The sequence below is a fragment of the Echeneis naucrates genome, chromosome 4 (genome assembly GCF_900963305.1).
Source record: "Echeneis naucrates chromosome 4, fEcheNa1.1, whole genome shotgun sequence".
Lineage (NCBI taxonomy): Eukaryota > Metazoa > Chordata > Actinopteri > Carangiformes > Echeneidae > Echeneis > Echeneis naucrates.
The window spans coordinates 3,477,481-3,495,711 of record NC_042514.1 but is presented as its reverse complement, the minus strand read 5'-3'; the positions used below and the strand labels follow the sequence as shown (position 1 = coordinate 3,495,711).

The following is an 18,231-nucleotide window of genomic DNA, read 5'->3' as shown; positions in this document are numbered from 1 at the left end:
GGGACTCCAGCCTCCTATTTTTGTCTCACTTGGCCCTCACGGCCGAGTGCTGCAGTTGCTCATTAACGCTGAAAGGCCAGGCCAGTCGTGCTCTACAGAGGTGGGAGCTTTTTGTTTTTTTTTTTTTTTTCCTGTGGACACTTTTTGTAATGTAAACCCGCTGGGCAAAGTGGATAAGTAACCCCTATTCATCTGCTTGGTTTCCTCCAAAGGCTGCATCTCAAGTTAGCACAGCTCAAACTGACGTGAGCAGATAACGTTCCAGTCAAGTGTGGAGCACGAGAAAGATTGTGGTAGCCGCTCAAGCTATTATTGTACCGCAGGCGTGCAATTTTCTTTTTCTTTTTTAAAGAGAAATTCGTGATCCATTTTTCCTGAGAACATAAAAACTAAATATCAAATATTTAACCAACTGTGTTAAATTTTAATACTGTCAGCATTTTTTTATTTTATTTTTTTTCTTCCTCTTCTTCTCAATAGCTGCTGTTCTCAGTATCCGGGGTTTTAAAATATTTCTAAAGCCTCCCAAACAATTAACCAGTTCAACAAAGAGCTGCATTCATTCATGGAGCATTGAAGTTCAGCAAATCAGCAAATCACGAGAAATGATTTGCTTGTCTGAAATGGTGTTCTTAATGGCAGTAAAATATTTATTTTAAACTTTATTTAAAATAAGGTTTGTTGGAGTTTAAATGTCCTCCACTTGGAAACTGAATCTGAATGTTGAAACCAAACAGGTTTAATGAGTGCAATTAAATATTAATTATTATTAGTTTTTGTTTTTTTTCCCCCACTAAGTTGGGACAGATTTTAACGCTGAGGTAATATTTTTACATCTATATTTCCTTCTTGTGGCATCAGTTTCTATGTTTGAGCTGACTTTGCACGAATTACAAAATTACCTTCATGCAGAGAACATTTATTTTCACTTTGCTGTTCATAAACTGCTTGAGCTCAGCTGAGCAAGAAACACTAATTGGATTCTGAAGACAAATTATAAATATTCCTTTTCTCAACAGGGTGACACCTTCAGCAGTGGGTATAAAGGTTTTGCAGTGATTATCTGCGTCGTCAGTGAGCTAACTAATGAATCTCCACCTCACCCCCAACCCTCAGTTCATTTCCAAGAATGCAATGACACGTTTGGCGTCGGGAAGCACTCGGGATTCAATCCATTTCACGTAACACTTCATCAGAGCCGCTGAAATTAAGAGCCACAGCTACGAGTTTGCAGCGGCGATACACAGGATATAAATTACCTCGCTGTGTCTTTGTCTTGTTCCACATAATTAAACTGCCAATGCCAGTACTGAAAAATGCCCTTCACAGCGTTATGAAGAAAGATGGCTAAATTTCATTTAAATTAAAAAGTCGTCGGTGCATTTACACTATTTTTAACTCTGCGGGGGATTTATCATCATCCACGGTGCAGCTAAGGGGCAAACAAGCTACTCGCCAAAGCCACAGCACAATAACTTCGTCTCTCTATGACATGCTAATAATGAGATATTGGGCGAGGTCACAGAGCAAATGGTGAGAGAGTAATTATATTCTGTTATATATTGTGTAAACAAGCACAAAGGAATTTAAAGGCTGTAACATCAGAACCAGAGACGTTGTTATAAATTTGAAGACTAAGCAGCCAGAAGCATTCGTCCGCTAAAGCTATTGTCATTACATCGTTTACGATAAACATCCATAAAGTAAATTTAGAAATAGATATATTGAATAAAATCGAAAGAAGAACAAGGCCATGAACACAAAAACAAATACATGTTGCTTAATGCAGAAAGAAAGAAAGAAAGAAACCGACGCTAAATCTAAATGCTCCTGACAACTCAGACTTTTCCTGCCGCAACATCAGCGCTCATATTTTCTCCATCTCAGGATATCTAATTGTGCCATTCCTGATGGAGCCAACAGTGGAGACTCACCTTCAGGCAATTTGTCCTGAGAGTCAGCAGCATGCAATTACCGTCCATCTCTCACCATCAGGGGCCACACTCAGGCCTCCATGTCAATCACAGACCTCCATGTGAAGATGAGAGTCCCTTCGGCGCGCACACACACACACACACACACACACACACACACACAGCAGGTCTTTCTGACCCTGCTTCCCCACACACACACACACAACACACAACAAAAATGCCTACTGTACACAGTGCTGTCATGTACTGCACTCTACTTTCTGGCTACAGAGAGTGATAAAAGGCTTTTCTGTTGTGTTTGGCATGACTCCTAGTTTGTTCTGCCTCTAAGTGGGAGAAAAGCCAAAAATCATGGAGTCAACTGGAGGGGAAAAAAAAAAAAAAAGACTGAAACTAAACTGGACAGATATGAATTTTACATGAAAAATGCAGGCATGATAACCACTTCCACTCAGAGGAAACTGCACGTTTTAACCACAATAAGCTGAAATGAAAAAAAATCTGCAATTCATCAACAAACTTCAGATATACTGCTGCCCCTGCACAAGTCCACATAAAGACAAAAATAATCTTCTTCATTTGGACCGAATGAAATAAATCAGTAAAAACCTCTTTAAGCGACGACACATCTGCTCCTCGGAGAATCTCAAGCTGTCTGTCGTCGTGATCAGACAACAAACAAGCACCTGCTGTCAGGTGTTTGAAAATCACGGCGGGCTGAACGTCACGTAGAACATCAATGGCATTTTAGAGTTTCGGTTCACTACAAGACAAAGAAGACTAAAAAGCCTGCAGGCGCATTAAAAGCTGCCGGAGGTTGCATGTAGACACAGCAAAGCTTTCAGTTTGCTGCCGTGCTTAAAAATCACAGTGCAGAATTAAGAAGATTGTTAATGACGGTAAGCTAAATGAGTTACAGTTCAACAGAAGCATAAAGTCTGAACCACTGCCATCCATACCTGTCCGAAATTCACTTCTTAGATGTGTTATCCACGGCAGCGCACACCAGAATACACAATTAATTATTACACAGTTTAAACAAAGAAGTGATGTTTCGTGGCGCCCTTTCACGGTTTGGTTAAAGCCCTTGTTGCAGCTTTTTGGAAACACTGAAGCCGTTTCAAGTCCTTTTGGCGCAGCCGGTTTAAACAGACTGTTGCCCTCGTCAAAGTGAGAAAAGAGAAAGGCACAGATAATCCTCTGTGTCTCTGAAACTCATGATGTATCTAATTTTAGCAGCTCTCCTGAGATGGAAACTTAAAAGAAAGAAAGAAGAGAAAAAAAAAAAGGTTTTTGCATCTCTTTCCAAAACTTTACGACTCCTGATAAATGTTTGTTGAGAATCAAACCGAAGAACAACAACACGGACTTTCACGTTCAATTGAAATAGATAAATACTTTTTAACATTTAGTGACATAGTTTATGCTATTTGGAAAATATGCAAAGAGGAAAAATGAAATATTCATTTGGTCTGAGCGAGAGGTTAAGCAGGGTGAACATTTCCTCCAACGTTCTTAATTCATTAAATGAACTCATCAATCCAGACAACTTTTATTTTATCACGTTCCTCCATGTTTAAAAAAAATTAAATAAAAAAATCACTGCAATACTGACAAATATAAGCTTATATCTAATGAGCTTATGTCAAAGACATCGTACAGGCTTTGGTTTCCTGTCAGACAGAAAGCGACAAGTGTATTGAAATGATTATCCATCCACGATAACCTTCAGTCTGCTTATTCAAATGCCAGAAGATTACAGTTCAAATGTCAGACCTGGTGCAACAATTCCCCACCATATGTATATAAAAGTCCATTTTTCCACACAATTAAACACGATTGTCTTATGAGCATGAAAGATGTGAACTTTAACAGTGCCAGAAAAGATTCAAAACAAAGATGCCACTGCTTGCATTCGAGGGCCCAGACTGTTCCTTTAAGCTCTGCCTTGATTTGCAAATGTGCCGAGTCAGCGGAAGTGTGCAGTCCATAATTTACAGCCTGACACACGTGACATTTACAACTGGAGGATGATGGGAAAATTACAAGGGTTGTTGTTCCACAGTGCACTAATCACTCACTCTCCTCCTCCCCCTCCTCCCCCAACGGGTCCCTCTCTCTCTCTCTCTGACGTCTGCAGTCAGATACCGAGTTCTGGGATAAGATGCAGGCGGAGTGGGAAGAGCTGGCTCGGAGGAACTGGCTGACAGAGAACGAGCAGACGCAGATCACCTCGACCGTCTCGCCGCATGAGAAGGTCACTGTCATTGATAAGATGTTACCATCAGCATGTGTGGAAATTGGTTCTGATAACACAGATGAAGTGATACGCAGCACTGACGGCCTGTGTAGCATAAACAAAGCACTCCTGTCTAGACTGGAAAATCATTACTTCAATGTATGAAAAAAAAAAAAAAAAAAATATATATATATATATATATAATCTGTGTTTATTGTCTCCTAATCACACATAACATCCAGACTGAGGTCTCCATAAAAGAGCGTGCAGCGTTCTTTTTCAGCAAAAATGCACAGTACAATCAGATCGCATCCTCCATTAGCATGTGCTGTTTTTGAGTAAAAGTCAGTTTTTTCCTCACGAAGCAACAAGTTTAATTAGCAAAGTCATCAACTTCTTAACAGTGTTAAAGCGGATAGCATTTCCTCGTTAATATGCAAATTTATGGAGCAAGGCACTTCAAAATCTGATCACATCGTTATTTCCATATTGAGTTTGGTGTTTCTATGTATGAGAAAGCTAAACAGGTTAGCTGAGACAGCTAATTGTGTCCCCATCAGTTTGCTCCACAGATGAACACACAGCTTTGACTGCAAGACGTCATGTATCGATTATTCCTATCACATTATGGTAGATAGTGTGGCTGCAAAATATTTTTTTTGAATTTCACATGGTAATGAAGTGATTGTTGTTTCACCATACAAACATGGATCCTTTATGTAGATGTGATTCGTAGGCTCGGCCGTCAGATCGTCGTTTTAGTTATGTTTATTAAAAAACTGTAACTCCTGAGACTTGGAAATATGTTTTGTGTTTTACTTTAAAGCCATCCTGCTGCAGTCGGGCGGAAAACCCTGACTTGGATTCTTACGAGTTCTGTTTTGCATTTGGGATTAAAACGTTTATGTGATACAGCCCAGCTGAGTTTTCCAAACTTTCAGAGGACACAGAGCAGCATATGGCTGAGCTTTATACTTCACCCTCCTGCCCTTCTTATGCAAAGAAACTTTACGGGATTTGATCCCAGCGCTGAAGCAGTTCTTAAAGAAAAAGCCCGCTCTACGTCGTCATGCTCAGAGGCAGGCATCAACACACCGGGGTAATCACAGTTTGAAAATGCAAAGTTTAACATTTAAAGAGAACAGACTAACCCCGGGGAGCTCAGCCTCAGGTTTGATGTGAAGCAGGAAATATCGATTCCTGCTTAAATAAACAGCTGCGCAGGACACTCTGCCTGGTTTGCATTTGAATATTTGAAATCACAAACTGACTTTGCCATTGTCCCTGTTTTTATCTTCTTTTTTTTTTTTGTTTGTTTGTTTGTTTGTTTTTGCTGACAGGGTTACTACTTCCACACAGATAATCCTTATAAGGACCTGCCGAACGCCTTTGAAGAGGGACTGAAGAAGTCCCGGGAGGGCGACTTGCCAAATGCTGTGCTTTTGCTGGAAGCAGCCGTCTTGCAGGATCCTCATGATTCAGAGGTGAATTCATTTAGAGCGCACGTGCACACACACACACACACACACACACATTTCTTTTTGTTTTTTATCCCTTATTCAACCAGTGAAGGTAGCCATGGAGTCACTTGTATTTACAGCTGTTATTTCAAAGAAGGGAACACATTTACAGCACAGATGGCCAATAAAACTGCAGTCCTGCACCGACCGGCCACGCTGTGTTTTGGGTTTTGGGTTTTCATCCGAGCCCACCTCATGTTGAGATAAGCTTCAGAGGGAGAATGCCTCACTAACCGCAGGCTGCGTGGAGCAGATTTAACAGGCAGCAACCACCAGGCTGGATGCAGATTGCCTGTAAAAGGACAAATTTGTACTTTTTTTTCCTTCTTTGTTATATGAGCATTTTACTGTTGCAAAAAACTACTCAACTCGTTCATTCCCTTGATGAAAATTTCCATTTGCCCACTGAGCTGAGTAATAGCTCATTCCGCAGGTTTCCTCTCTTTTTTTGCTCTCCCCCATTTCAAAAGAAGTGACCTCTTCGCAGGCTGAAAGAGCAAAGCCTTCATACAAAGTGCTGCCCGAGTCCCCTGGAATATACAGAAATGTGCCAGTTATTCCAAGGAGAGGATTATCCCGCAGTGTATGGAACTAATACGATTCCACAATTCCTCCTGCAGCGCTGAGTGGCTTATTGCCCCCACCATGAATACCGCCGAATCACTCAGAAATCATTTTGCCCCTCATTCACAGAGTAGAACAAAAGAGCATCTGCAGAGATCAGCTTCCGTACAGGTTATTAAACGTGCCTTTACAGACACGATGCACAGAGGAGCGAGCTCATCAGCTCACATTTCGGAGGCTTGTTGTGTCATTTTCTGCCCTCGCGCTGATCGAACATACTTTCAGTTGGATTTTTCCGTGGTGACGTGTGTTTCGATCGTTTGTGATGATCAGTTACCAAACATACCAAATATTTACTCTTTTTTTTTTTTTTTACAACTGATTTATCTCATTGCAAGTTAAAAATCTTTGGGTTGAAAAACATCATCTTGGGCTTTGCTAAAAACTTTGTTGCTTTGCCTTTAAAGTGCATGATTAACAACATATCACTAATTATCATTTGTTGCAGCTCCAATCGGACTAATCATTCAGCTCTAAATAAATCCACACCTACAACTTTCGCTTCACTATGTTACAGAGATAAAAAAATAAATTCTAAGAAATGAATTATTCACCTCTGAAATTGAAAAATTAATGGCTTTCTATTGTTTGGATGATTTCATGGATTATGTGAGAGTATCTTAACATAATTTTTGAACCATAATTGCATTTGCTCTTTCGTTGACCTCTTGAAACTTTTCCAATCAGAGGCATTGTGTTTACATTCACTGTGGCTCCTCATCTCAGCTGTTTCCAGCGCTTTGTGTCTGACGGACACTGTAGCTGTGTCTCGGGCCCCTCGTGGGAGAATACCAGCCGTGGCTGTTTACCATTACCTGTGCTTGTGTTTCCCTGCAGGCCTGGCAAGTCCTTGGGACCACGCAGGCCGAAAATGAGAATGAGCAGGCAGCGATTGTCTCCCTCCAGAGGTAGGGAGAAACAACTGCAGCAAGTGCCAACACAATAGAATTAAAAAAAAAAAAAAAGAAAAACGTCAAGATGTGGATGAACTGTCAGCTGTTACAGCTTGGGGACACCATATGTCTGCACAAGTGGGACTCTGTGGAAATGTCACGTTAAAAGATGAAGCCCAGCGCATGAAAATTAGCCTCAGAGGTTTCCGTGAACTTTGGGAAAATAGTCTATTAAGCAGTAAGCAGTAACAAAGGCGAGGCTTCATTTTGATGTGAAGGTATTTGATACTGGAAGTCCTGAGGAGAACAGCGTCACTGAACATTTTAACCTGAAACTCCTAAAATAGACGCCCTCTCCCTCCGCACAGAGCTCAGGTCCTAGAGTCCTCGACGGGAGGTGGCCCACTTTCATTCACAACACCGCTGAAGCCAAGAATGAGTCTGTCTGAGTGTGAACACCGACAAGTCAACTGAAAACACAAGCAGCAGCCGTTCAGGCCATTCCTTCCTTCCTTCCTTCCTTCCTTCCGTGGCACCTTCTGAGAAATAAATGAGATTGCGAAAGAATGTGAATAATTTATTTTCAGTCCCTGAAAGAATCCCACTTAGTTCAACAGATTTCTCCATATTGTGAAATAAGCAATCCCCAAGCTATATTTCAATTCCTTTATTATGTAAGAGCTCCATCTGTGAGGCCCGTGTTTGGGATTAAAGCTACCTGCTCTTGTTGCACTGCATCTATTTCACTTAGAAAGCATGTTGATGATGCTTTTTTTTTTTTTCCCATACTGTACTCTGCCACACAGTATTTGACAGAGAACTTTATAAAATGCTGAATATAGAAAAAGCTGTTTTAAGTTTTAATGGGCAGTCATTAAGCCCCGACGTTTGCACGGCCACCCTGATGTGGATGATTGGACTTTTTGTGTGAGAATGTGTTGTTGAAATTTAAGAAAGCATCCTTGAAAGTGTCGCTGAAACCAAAGGTTGTGTTATTCCAGGCGCTGATATAATTTGGCCTGGCTGAGATTACACGGATTTTAAGGAAGTTGGCACATCAGCTCCTGCAAATCTGTCTTGGAAAATTATCTTGATGAAAGCTAAAGCCCGTCTTGGCCGCCGCTCCTCTCTCAGCTAATCCGAGTTGTTCATCCAACACAGAGCTGCTCTTCTGCCCTTTTCACAAAGGCCAGCGCAGATCTTAGTGGCGGTCGTCCACATGATATAACCGGTGATGTAACTCAATCACCAGTGGCATTTTTTTTTTTTTTCCCCTAAAGGCAAATCTAATGCAAATTATAAAACCCTGCTGCTGAGGACAGCATGCAAACGTGGTCCAAGCAGAGCAATCATTAGCCTCCACCTGATGTTCCCGTGCTTCGGCCTGTCCCAATTAATGCCTGTCAAATCTATATTTCCCTTTGAAGCGCTCGCCTTACACCATCTTTTCCTCTCCCGTCTCCATCCAGGTGTTTGGAGCTCCACCCTAACAACCTCCCAGCTCTCATGGCTCTGGCAGTGAGCCTGACCAACACTGGTATGCGCAACGATGCGTGCGAGGCCCTGCTCCGCTGGCTGCGGCACAATCCGAAGTACAAGCAGCTGCTGAAGGGCAAGAGCCACCTGATGGGATCTCCAAACGCCCAACGCAGGATGTCTCATGCTCTCAGCATGGGCAGGCATGAAAGGTACGGCGTTTAGACCCGCTCACTTCTCTGTGATGGGTCACCGCCCTCTCATTTAGGGTAATTAAATTGGGGTATTTGGATTCTTGGTCACAGGTTTTGCCTCAAGAGAATATAAAGAAAAGTGAAAGAATAATTCCTGATGAATTGAGCGATTAAAAAACTAATTTGTTAATCAAACTTTTCAGCTCTAGTGGGCGGATTAGCGGAAGTGATCTGCAGCAATACCGACCGGTGCGACATTTTATGTATTTTAATGATTTTGTGATATTACATTTACATCCTTGACCCGAAAACCGATTCAGTGACCCTGTTTTGGGGCATTAAAACGAGAAAAGGTGATGATAGGTAGCCATTACATTTAAATGCAGGGAGGTTTTAAACAGCCTTTTTTCAGATACAGATCTCCACCATCAGGATCTAATTTGTTTTACTTAACCGACTATTACATTGTCAGGGAGACGAAAAACTTATTCCAAGGTCTCTCGACCGCGGCGGGTGAGGCTGTGATTTCCCTGCCGAGGTGGCACACGTGTATCAGTCTTGTAGCTGCAGACCATCTGTGTTATCTAGAGCCAGAAAAAAAATGAAGGCGTTGGATATATCAGATTGAAAACTCTGCTCCCAACTCCGCAATTTATCAAATCATTAATCGCATGGTCGATGCGAAGCTATAAAAAGGCACATCCCAATACCGTCTGATACCAAAGTTAAACCCATGCAATACTTTTCTTTTAATGCTTTGCTCCCTCCATGCCTTTCCATTTGGCCTCATTAAAAAACCTCTTCTCTGCACTTCATCTCCTTCATCCATCCTTTGCCCTCCCTCCGTTTCTAATGGAAACTAAGACGTTACATACAAGGCAATCCTTATTTCTACCCAGAGGCCGAGGGGCCCGGTGCTCATGACTACAAATCTGTCTGTCCTTTATTTAATCTTTCAGCTCTGCTCAGTCAATCTGTGAGATGCAAAGATTGCAGATCTTCGGCTGGATGAATGTGAGCAACGTGGAACCCGTAAACGAGCTCCAGCGCTCTGAAGCGAGACTTTTAGGATTCAGATTAATAACGTCCATTTAAAAATCGCACAAAAACATATATAAATATAAAAAAAGCACAAGCTGGACAGTTTCAAAACACGTGATGAGTAGATACTTCCCACAAAGCTTGTCTGTGTTGCCTTCAATGCAGCTACAGCGTGACTCATGAGAAACAGCAAACATGAGGCTGATAATGTTATTTTCAGCGCAGCTTAATTTATCGGTAGTTGATAAAAAACTGAGTGAGGACAAAATGATTAAACAACAACAAAGGAAGGCGAGATAATAACAATCAGGACACAACGAGGGGATTCATTTAGCAATCAACTAAAAAACAAAATTAAGGGGTAACACGGAGGAATTCACGACGACGCTGGGACTGCTACTATTTTATCTGCCAAATCAGGGGACGTATTTTATTTTATTAAACCCCCCCCGCCATCATAACACTGCGATCGCTCAGCAGCCTTAGGTCACACTAATCCTTATCTGTGTGCGTCCACAGCTCCATGTTACCCGAAGCCAAGGAGCTCTTCCTGGAAGCAGTTCAGCACAACTCAGACAGCATCGACCCGGATTTACAGACGGGCCTCGGGGTGCTCTACAACCTCAGCGGAGAGTTCAGCAAAGCTGTGGAGGCCTTCAACACGGCCCTGTCAGTGCGGCCCGAGGTGGGAACACCCACACACTCATACATGTACGACCCACTTTACCTTTATCAAAACATCGCAGCTCTTGTGATTTGGATTGTGCATTCACTGACAAATCACTAATGTTGCAATTAATTGTTCAGGAACAAACCATGATAAAATACAAAATAGCAACAAAACAAGCCCAACAGTAAAAATCGGAATGCAAATAAATTGCTATGTATTATCAATATAAAGCTAAATAAGGTTAGATTTGTATAAACTGTTCCACTGAATACTGACCTTTGACCCTCCTACCTTTAAAGAGAAAGTACAGTAGATTCATATTTGAGGAACATATACAATACCGTCGATCTGCTAAAGTTACTGCACACACCACATATAGCCTACTGTAAAAGCCACAATCTGTCACACACCACATGGAAACAGATTTGGCTGGCATGAAGCCCTTAAGCAAGAACACATCCTTCAAGATGGCGGAGTGACAAATACCAGGGGGAGAGCTCAAGCAAGCAGATGCACTAAGGCGCATCAAACTGTCACAGCAATATGTGAAGTAGGCAGCTGCGGAATCAGGACCCGTGAACCCTGAACGGGTACAAAAAATTAAAAATAAAGCTCATTCATGATCCAGTAGAAGAGCAGAGCAAGATCACATGTACGGAGAATACAGTAAGACAGACTCCTCAACAAACAAGCACACACACAGACGCACAGGCACACACAACAACAAACCTTTCTTCCACCCTTCATGCAAATCAGTCCCAGTCCTCTCAGCACTGTCCCAAGCCGGCAGGGATATTACTCACTGTTAAATCCAGCCTCCCACATTTGACTTGGTAATATCTGCTCCCCTGCTGGAAACGTAGCTCTGAACCCAAAGGGAGATAATTACATCCCTCAGCTGAGCTTAGCCAGAAATGAAGGACCCCAGCACTGTAGCAGATCGTGACCTCTGGATGTGCCCGTCTATCCGCAGGTGGGAAACAACGGCAAGGACGCCCTGTGTGATGTAACCCAGCTCTCCTTAAATTCCCCTCGTTAGGCAGCTGTAGCAGGGAGCTGTGCAGTGCCCCAGAACAACAACAACAACAACAACAAAAAAGAACAAAGCAAATTAGAGCTCTGTCATGCCCTCGCTGAGTTTTGTGCAGCAGCTCAGATTATTCAGCTCTATTTCACTTGCATTCGACTGTAAAAGACACTGTTAGATACTTCTGCACGCCTTTGAAACATGAGAAACATTCAAGACTTAAGGACCACCAAAGATTCAGGGTCTGATTTGATATATTCAGGAACACATGGGTAAACGACATTATTTGGGCTGACAGCCTCTGACAGCACGCCTTTCACCCTCTGACGCTCAGGACTACTTGTTGTGGAACCGCCTGGGTGCCACGCTGGCAAACGGGGACCGGAGCGAGGAGGCGGTGGAGGCTTACACAAGAGCACTGGAGCTGCAGCCGGGGTTCATCAGGTCCCGCTACAACCTGGGCATCAGCTGCATTAACCTGGGGGCGCACAGGTGAGTTCAAAGTTCCCACTCTGCAAAATGAGTTGCCACTTGGAATGACGCCATGCCCCGGAAGCACGCACAACATGGACTGGTGGTTAAAAAGTAACAGCGCCAACATCAGCTTAAATGTGCAATCTTCTCTTTGCAGGCAGAGAACCAGCTGCCATGAGCCCGTTTCCCAAAAAGGCACTTCCAATCATGACAGAGAAATTTCAATCTAGTGGCGTGAACAGAAACAAATCTAAACTCAAAATTACTTTTTGTCTATCGAAACGAAACATAAACACATATCTTCAAATTAGAGGTCAAAGAAATTTATTATCCTCCCAAATGAATCTGCCTATCATTTTCTCAGTTAATAAAGTATTCCGTTTGTTTATCAATTTTCATAATCTGTGACTTGGAGCAGACATTTTCCTCTGACTAACCTTAGCCAGTGTTTCCTATAAGCCAGAAATTATAGAAATATTATTATATAAATCTGAAAAAGCCAAGAAGGAAATAGAAAAGGAAGCCAACTCAACCCAGTTTTTCACATTTCACAACTGTCACAGTCAAAAACATGAATAGAGTGAAAAATAAAAGAATGTTCACATGTTAGGGATAAAGTATGAAGACTTCAGTAACTACTTTAAGTTTTGGACAAAAAGGCTCAGGCAGGTCCAACTAATGAAACCAGCAAGCGGCCAAGCACACAAACTGGACAGAAGACAGGAAGAGCAGACTTCTGAAATGAAAACCTCAGCTGTCAATAAATCCCAAATCCCATCTACAAGGCCAAATGAGGAAATGAGTCAAACTGATCAAATGTTAATTATCACTGGAAAACAGAATCCAAAGACGAAGGAGGAGAAAATAAATGAAACTATTTAAAACAATAAAATAAAATCTGCCGATCATATACAAACAGACTGTTGAAGATATATTCATCTCCACAATTAAATTTTTCAGTTCAATTCACACACACACACAAAAAAAAAACTCCCAGAATAATTTCTCCAGATTAGCCAGTTTCACAAACAAGCGAGATGCCGACTCTTTACCTGAAAGGATGAATTTCAATCCGCAGAGACTTTTTCTTTAAAGTTTGGGAGGAAGGTGAATGTCGTCACTTCAATCCGTGAAACATCGAGATCATCTCATGAAGCAGAAATAAAAAAAAAAATAAATAAATAACTTCAGGCTCCTGGTCAGCGTTTATTTATTTGTTTTTTTCTCCCCAAAGCAGTTAAATGGCCACCTGTGTCACCTGTTGCGAGAGATTTCGCGAGATATCGCGAGAGTTTGTTGTCGTGCACCGGAAGCGTCTGAAATTATGTAAATTTTAATCAAATATGTGTCGTAAAATGACATATTGACACCAAAATCCCCAAAAAATATGTCATAGTCTGAAGTCACGCCCACTTCTCTCTTTAGAAAAAATGAGAAACCATTTATTTATTTATTTATTTATTTATTTATTTTTGTGGGAAGAGTACAAATGAGCTGTTATAGTCTTTATTTTATTTACTTTGTCTGTTAGTTTACGTCCCTTCTGCTCTCTCAGCTGTCTCTGTCACATACAGACCATCGTATTTGTATGACACATTCAAACTCCGCTGACAGATCACCCTTCTTCGTCCCGCTGAACCAAACTGCATTTTCTGTTGCTTCCCCCAGAGAGGCAGCCAGTAACTTCCTGACTGCCTTAAGCCTTCAGAGGAAAAGCCAAAGTCGCCAACAGTCCCACCAGGTGATGTCTGGAAACATCTGGGCGGCTCTGAGGATAGCTCTATCCATGATGGACCAGCCCGAACTCTTCCAGGCCGCAAACATTGGCGACCTGGATCTTCTCATGCGGGCCTTCAACCTAGAGATTTGAGGAACGGGGGCGTAGCGATGATGACAGCATCTCCCCCTTCGCTTTCTCTTCAGCCAAAAGCCCAAAGTGCACACGTCAGAAAAAAGATGGGAGCTGATGTCAGAGACAATGATGTGGTTTTAACTGCTGTCGTCAGCGTTGTTAGATTTTATTTTCTTTATGTTTTTTTGCCCAAGTACCTTGGAGCAGCTCTGAAGGCGGGTTCTTCCAAGTGCTTGAAGCGACTTCTTCGTGATGGATTTGCACTGCAATTTGTGATTTCCCTAAAGAGCACAAGGACAGGCAAAGATTGTACGAGAAATGCCTTAGAGAACACATCAATTAAAAACTGACTCATCCAGTGGAACAGAGCGGAGCCAGGAGAGACGAGCGGACAGACTCTGGGACTCTCGCAGAGGAACCCTCACATGCACGTTACCGGAAAAACAACAACAACAACAAAATACTTTCAAGGACTCAAAACTGCTTCCGTCTCCTGAAGGATGGATTTATTGAGCGAGACTGCACATGACCTGGAAATTTTGTCCCTGGCTTATTTTTATGCTCTTTCAGTGGAGACACTGCATGAATACGCATTTTCATGAATGGATTATTGTTTGAAACTAACATCACTTTTAGAAACCGTCCCTTTGCACTTCAGACAACAACACATAACTTCCTCAACCCAAGTGGAATGTGCAAGCCAGGTTGTAAAGCCTTACTCTCATGCATGCGAACAACATTTATTTATACTATTTTTATGGCAACAAGACAAGTAAGCCATTTTCAGACTGGTTTTGATTTCTTTAAATGACTGCCATCTTCTGAACTTTAAAGCCTTCTGAGCCGGTCTTTATTTTCTTCTTTATTCTTGGCTCTAAGTGTCTCTCTGTTCCCTTTACGCTGAGTGGTTGGAGGAACGCACTCAAAAGCTGTAAAACCTTCTTTAGTGTTGGATCTTGAAACTCATATGAGGTCTAAATATCTCTTTCACCTTCTGTGATGACTTGGGATGCACGATGTTATCACTATCCGCCAATATTTGCTTAAAGATTAACTGTCCACTGACTGAAAGATTAAAATCACACCTTCCCTGAAAAATGGCCGAACTCGACGCCATGATGACATCATGCACGTCTTCCTGTAGCAAAAGACAAAAGCGGTCTGGAAATTTCTTGGTCATTTTGAATTGAAGTCTGTTAAGCACATCTATGCTGCTAATCGATGCTGATTCATAGACATCGAGCAATTTCATTTGTGTTGAATTGGTGTGCAGTCGTACGATCCACCTTTCACGTTGCCTGTGAACAGGGGTTGTGTTTTCCTGAAGGACTGGATGTACATATCTTACTTTTTAAGCGTAAAAATGACATCTAATATAATGTTACTTAAAGCACTTCTTTTATTTTGCATAAGCAATGCTGCATATACAGCTTTAAGCTTTGTGTAAGTTGACCAAGACGGATGTTGCTTTTCGGCCAAATTAGCTGTAAAATATCAGCATATCAGATATTGGTAGAAAATACAATGTCGTGCATCCCGAGTGATGACTCTACAAGCTCCTGCATTAGATGAGCGTATTATGCTGTAATTCAATCTCAGCACACTGTAGATGTGTAGCTGCAGGCCGAGACCACGACAGCAGCTCGGGGTATTTCCTAATGCAGTCATTTATATCTCTGCAGCGCCTCCACAGAAGGCGACGCTCATACATTTAATTAAATCACTTTGCCTCAGCCATCATGCATGATTAAATATTTATGTAATCTCGGGCAGATTGCCACACTTAATTGAAAAGCTATTTATTTTCCCACCTGTAAACTGATCATCTAAAACATGAGCTCGCCGTGAATCCGCAGGAAACGGTTGCGACTGAATGAAATGCGATGATTGTCGTGCTCCAGATAAATCTTCTGCACGGCCTCTGCAGACAGCCTCTCGTACTGTGTAGCCTCGGTGTTTAGCAGGCGTGTCCACGGCCCGGGTGTGCTGCAGAAAGCGGTTTTTATCCACAGATCCTATGCAAAAGGTCATGTTTTATTTTGTTGTTTGGAGCTTGTCAGTTTGTCCTCGTCCGCCTCAGTCGACCAGAAGGAAGTGATGATTCTGTGCTTTTAAAGGACACTATCAGGGGGCCAGCAGGGGAGCCATTCATTAAGTGAAATATCACATTTGATGGCCACAGTCTGTTTCATGAGGAAAAACAAAAATTTGTGGTCTCTTTCAAGAGGAAAAATGACACACACACACACACACACCATCCACCTCAAGTGTAGCCTTCATGTTTTGTAACCCTGCCGTGCAGCCGTTTGTCCTTAACCTCAGCTGCACCCAGTGAACCCACTGCCGTACGCCAACGTACAGGTTTTACATCAGCGGTCCAAGTTCTCAGCTAGAAAGCTTCAAAGTTTCGTCGAACCTGCTGATGTTAAAATATTATTCCATTTGTTCCGAGACGTAATCGTAACCAGTCGTAGAATTTAGAGCCGGAACAGACGAGTAGCTGCCGTAGTCAAGACACGTTTTTAAAAATGAAAAAATAAAAAAAGGTTTGTTGGCGCGGCGTCTTTGTGGCCAACTGTGATGTTTAATAGATCAAGGAGGCAGCGGAGCCCCGTGAGACGCAGCACATATGTGCACGCCACCAGCTATCTGCATCAGAGGGGCGGCTGACAGTGACACAATGGTAAAGGCAGCGAGGCCAGAGCGAGAGGTGGAAGCACAAATTTATTCACTCTCCGAGAGATTAGATGATGATAAGAGCAGAAATTGACGGCGAAGCCTTTTACTGAAATGTAATGGATGTTTTCCAGAAGCCAATCAATGGTGTTCTGTTGAATATTTCATTATCATTCATACTAAATAAGTTATTTTTAGCCGTGCTAGCTGCATGGCTGTGTAGATGGTTATGTTGGACTGTCCACCATTTGGATCCAGACTAAAATATCTTAAATAGTGTGGCTGAGGACAAACTGTCCTGTCCAAACCAAACACCTGAGCTAAGAAGGCGACGGCAGGAAAAAAACATATCTGCTGAATATGAGCATGTTAGCACGCCCACGTTAGCATCACTGTGTTCTCCCTCCTGAAAACTAATTTCCCGGAGAGGTTGTTGAGTAGCATTAGTGTTACTCTTCAGGCCAGTAGCCTCCTTTTTTATTTCTTTTTTTTAATATGGACATTTTCCGTCCCTGGTCCTCCCAACTGCGTCCTGCGTCACCACTGAAGTGTAGTAAATGAGAAAATGATGTCTGGTAAGTTGTGATTTCCAAATCGACGCTAGCTTTCTTATGAGGATGTCGGGCCTTTGCTTTTTTTGCATCTGAAGATACTGTAGTGTTGTCAAAAAGGAAAAAAAAAAAAAAAACGTATTTTTTTAAAGAAACTATGAATTGCTGGCTTAAAATTTAAACTTCTGCTGTGCATCATTATGAGATAGGATGCCTGCTTACTTTTCTTTTGGGTTTTTTTGTAGAACCTACTACTGTACCTTCTCAGGTGAACTGACTTAGCCTAACGCATGCTCCTGAGGAACACACTAAGGTTGTTGATCGCATGCTAGATCCTCCACATGTTTGAATTTTCTTTCTTTTTTCTTCCAATGCTGTTTTCATTTGTATGCATGAAACACATGGAAGTGCTTTCTTTCTCCCCTGATAACGTATAAAAATGAGATATATCGTGAAGTTTCCTTACAATATTTCTACAATACACTTTCAAAACCTGCAACCTCGACAAAAAGTGGTGTATATATCGAGTATATATTCTACACAACACGCTTTTTCTTGCATAGAGTGAGCGAAGGCGCAGGGCTCGAGCAGAGAAATGAATTTCATCTCTTCCAAACATATTTGAGCTTGAATACTGGTACGTTGCTACAACTGGCTAATAATAGTTATAGTCTGTAGAAATTTTGTAATTCTGACTTCTACAAATTCTAAATGTACGTGCATCCACTGCGATAACCCCGACCTATAAAGCTGTTGTGACAAAGGGTTTTTTTTTGTGTTGCTGATTATCAAATTCATCATTGTTATCATCTTGATGTAGTGTGACGCTCACAAAGATTCAAAGTTCATGGTCATGTATAAATCATGACAGCCTCGTTTGTCCTGTACAGTCCCGTTCATGGAGGTTCAAAACTCCACACTTTTGATGTTTATTATCTCATTATGAAATAATATTTCAATCAGCATGTTTTCAAAAAGCTCATTTCAGCGCAGGAACGTCCACCAACTGGCTCCGAGCTGTTTTTCTTGATGGACAAAGACTTTGAAAACTGCCGGAATT

The 18,231-nt window shown here is 41.9% G+C and overlaps 1 protein-coding gene across 1 annotated transcript in view; it reads left to right on the top strand.

The window, feature by feature from the left end:
* Window positions 1–13,962, top strand: part of pex5la (peroxisomal biogenesis factor 5-like a) — a 69,694-nt gene extending 55,732 nt beyond the window's left edge. The window contains exons 9-15 of the mRNA XM_029500057.1: window positions 4,075–4,191; window positions 5,514–5,657; window positions 7,155–7,225; window positions 8,680–8,889; window positions 10,441–10,606; window positions 11,953–12,110; window positions 13,761–13,962. Of these exons, the coding sequence (XP_029355917.1) occupies window positions 4,075–4,191; window positions 5,514–5,657; window positions 7,155–7,225; window positions 8,680–8,889; window positions 10,441–10,606; window positions 11,953–12,110; window positions 13,761–13,962 (1,068 nt within the window). The remainder of the gene's footprint in view (window positions 1–4,074; window positions 4,192–5,513; window positions 5,658–7,154; window positions 7,226–8,679; window positions 8,890–10,440; window positions 10,607–11,952; window positions 12,111–13,760) is intronic.
* The last annotated feature ends 4,269 nt before the right edge of the window (window positions 13,963–18,231 follow it).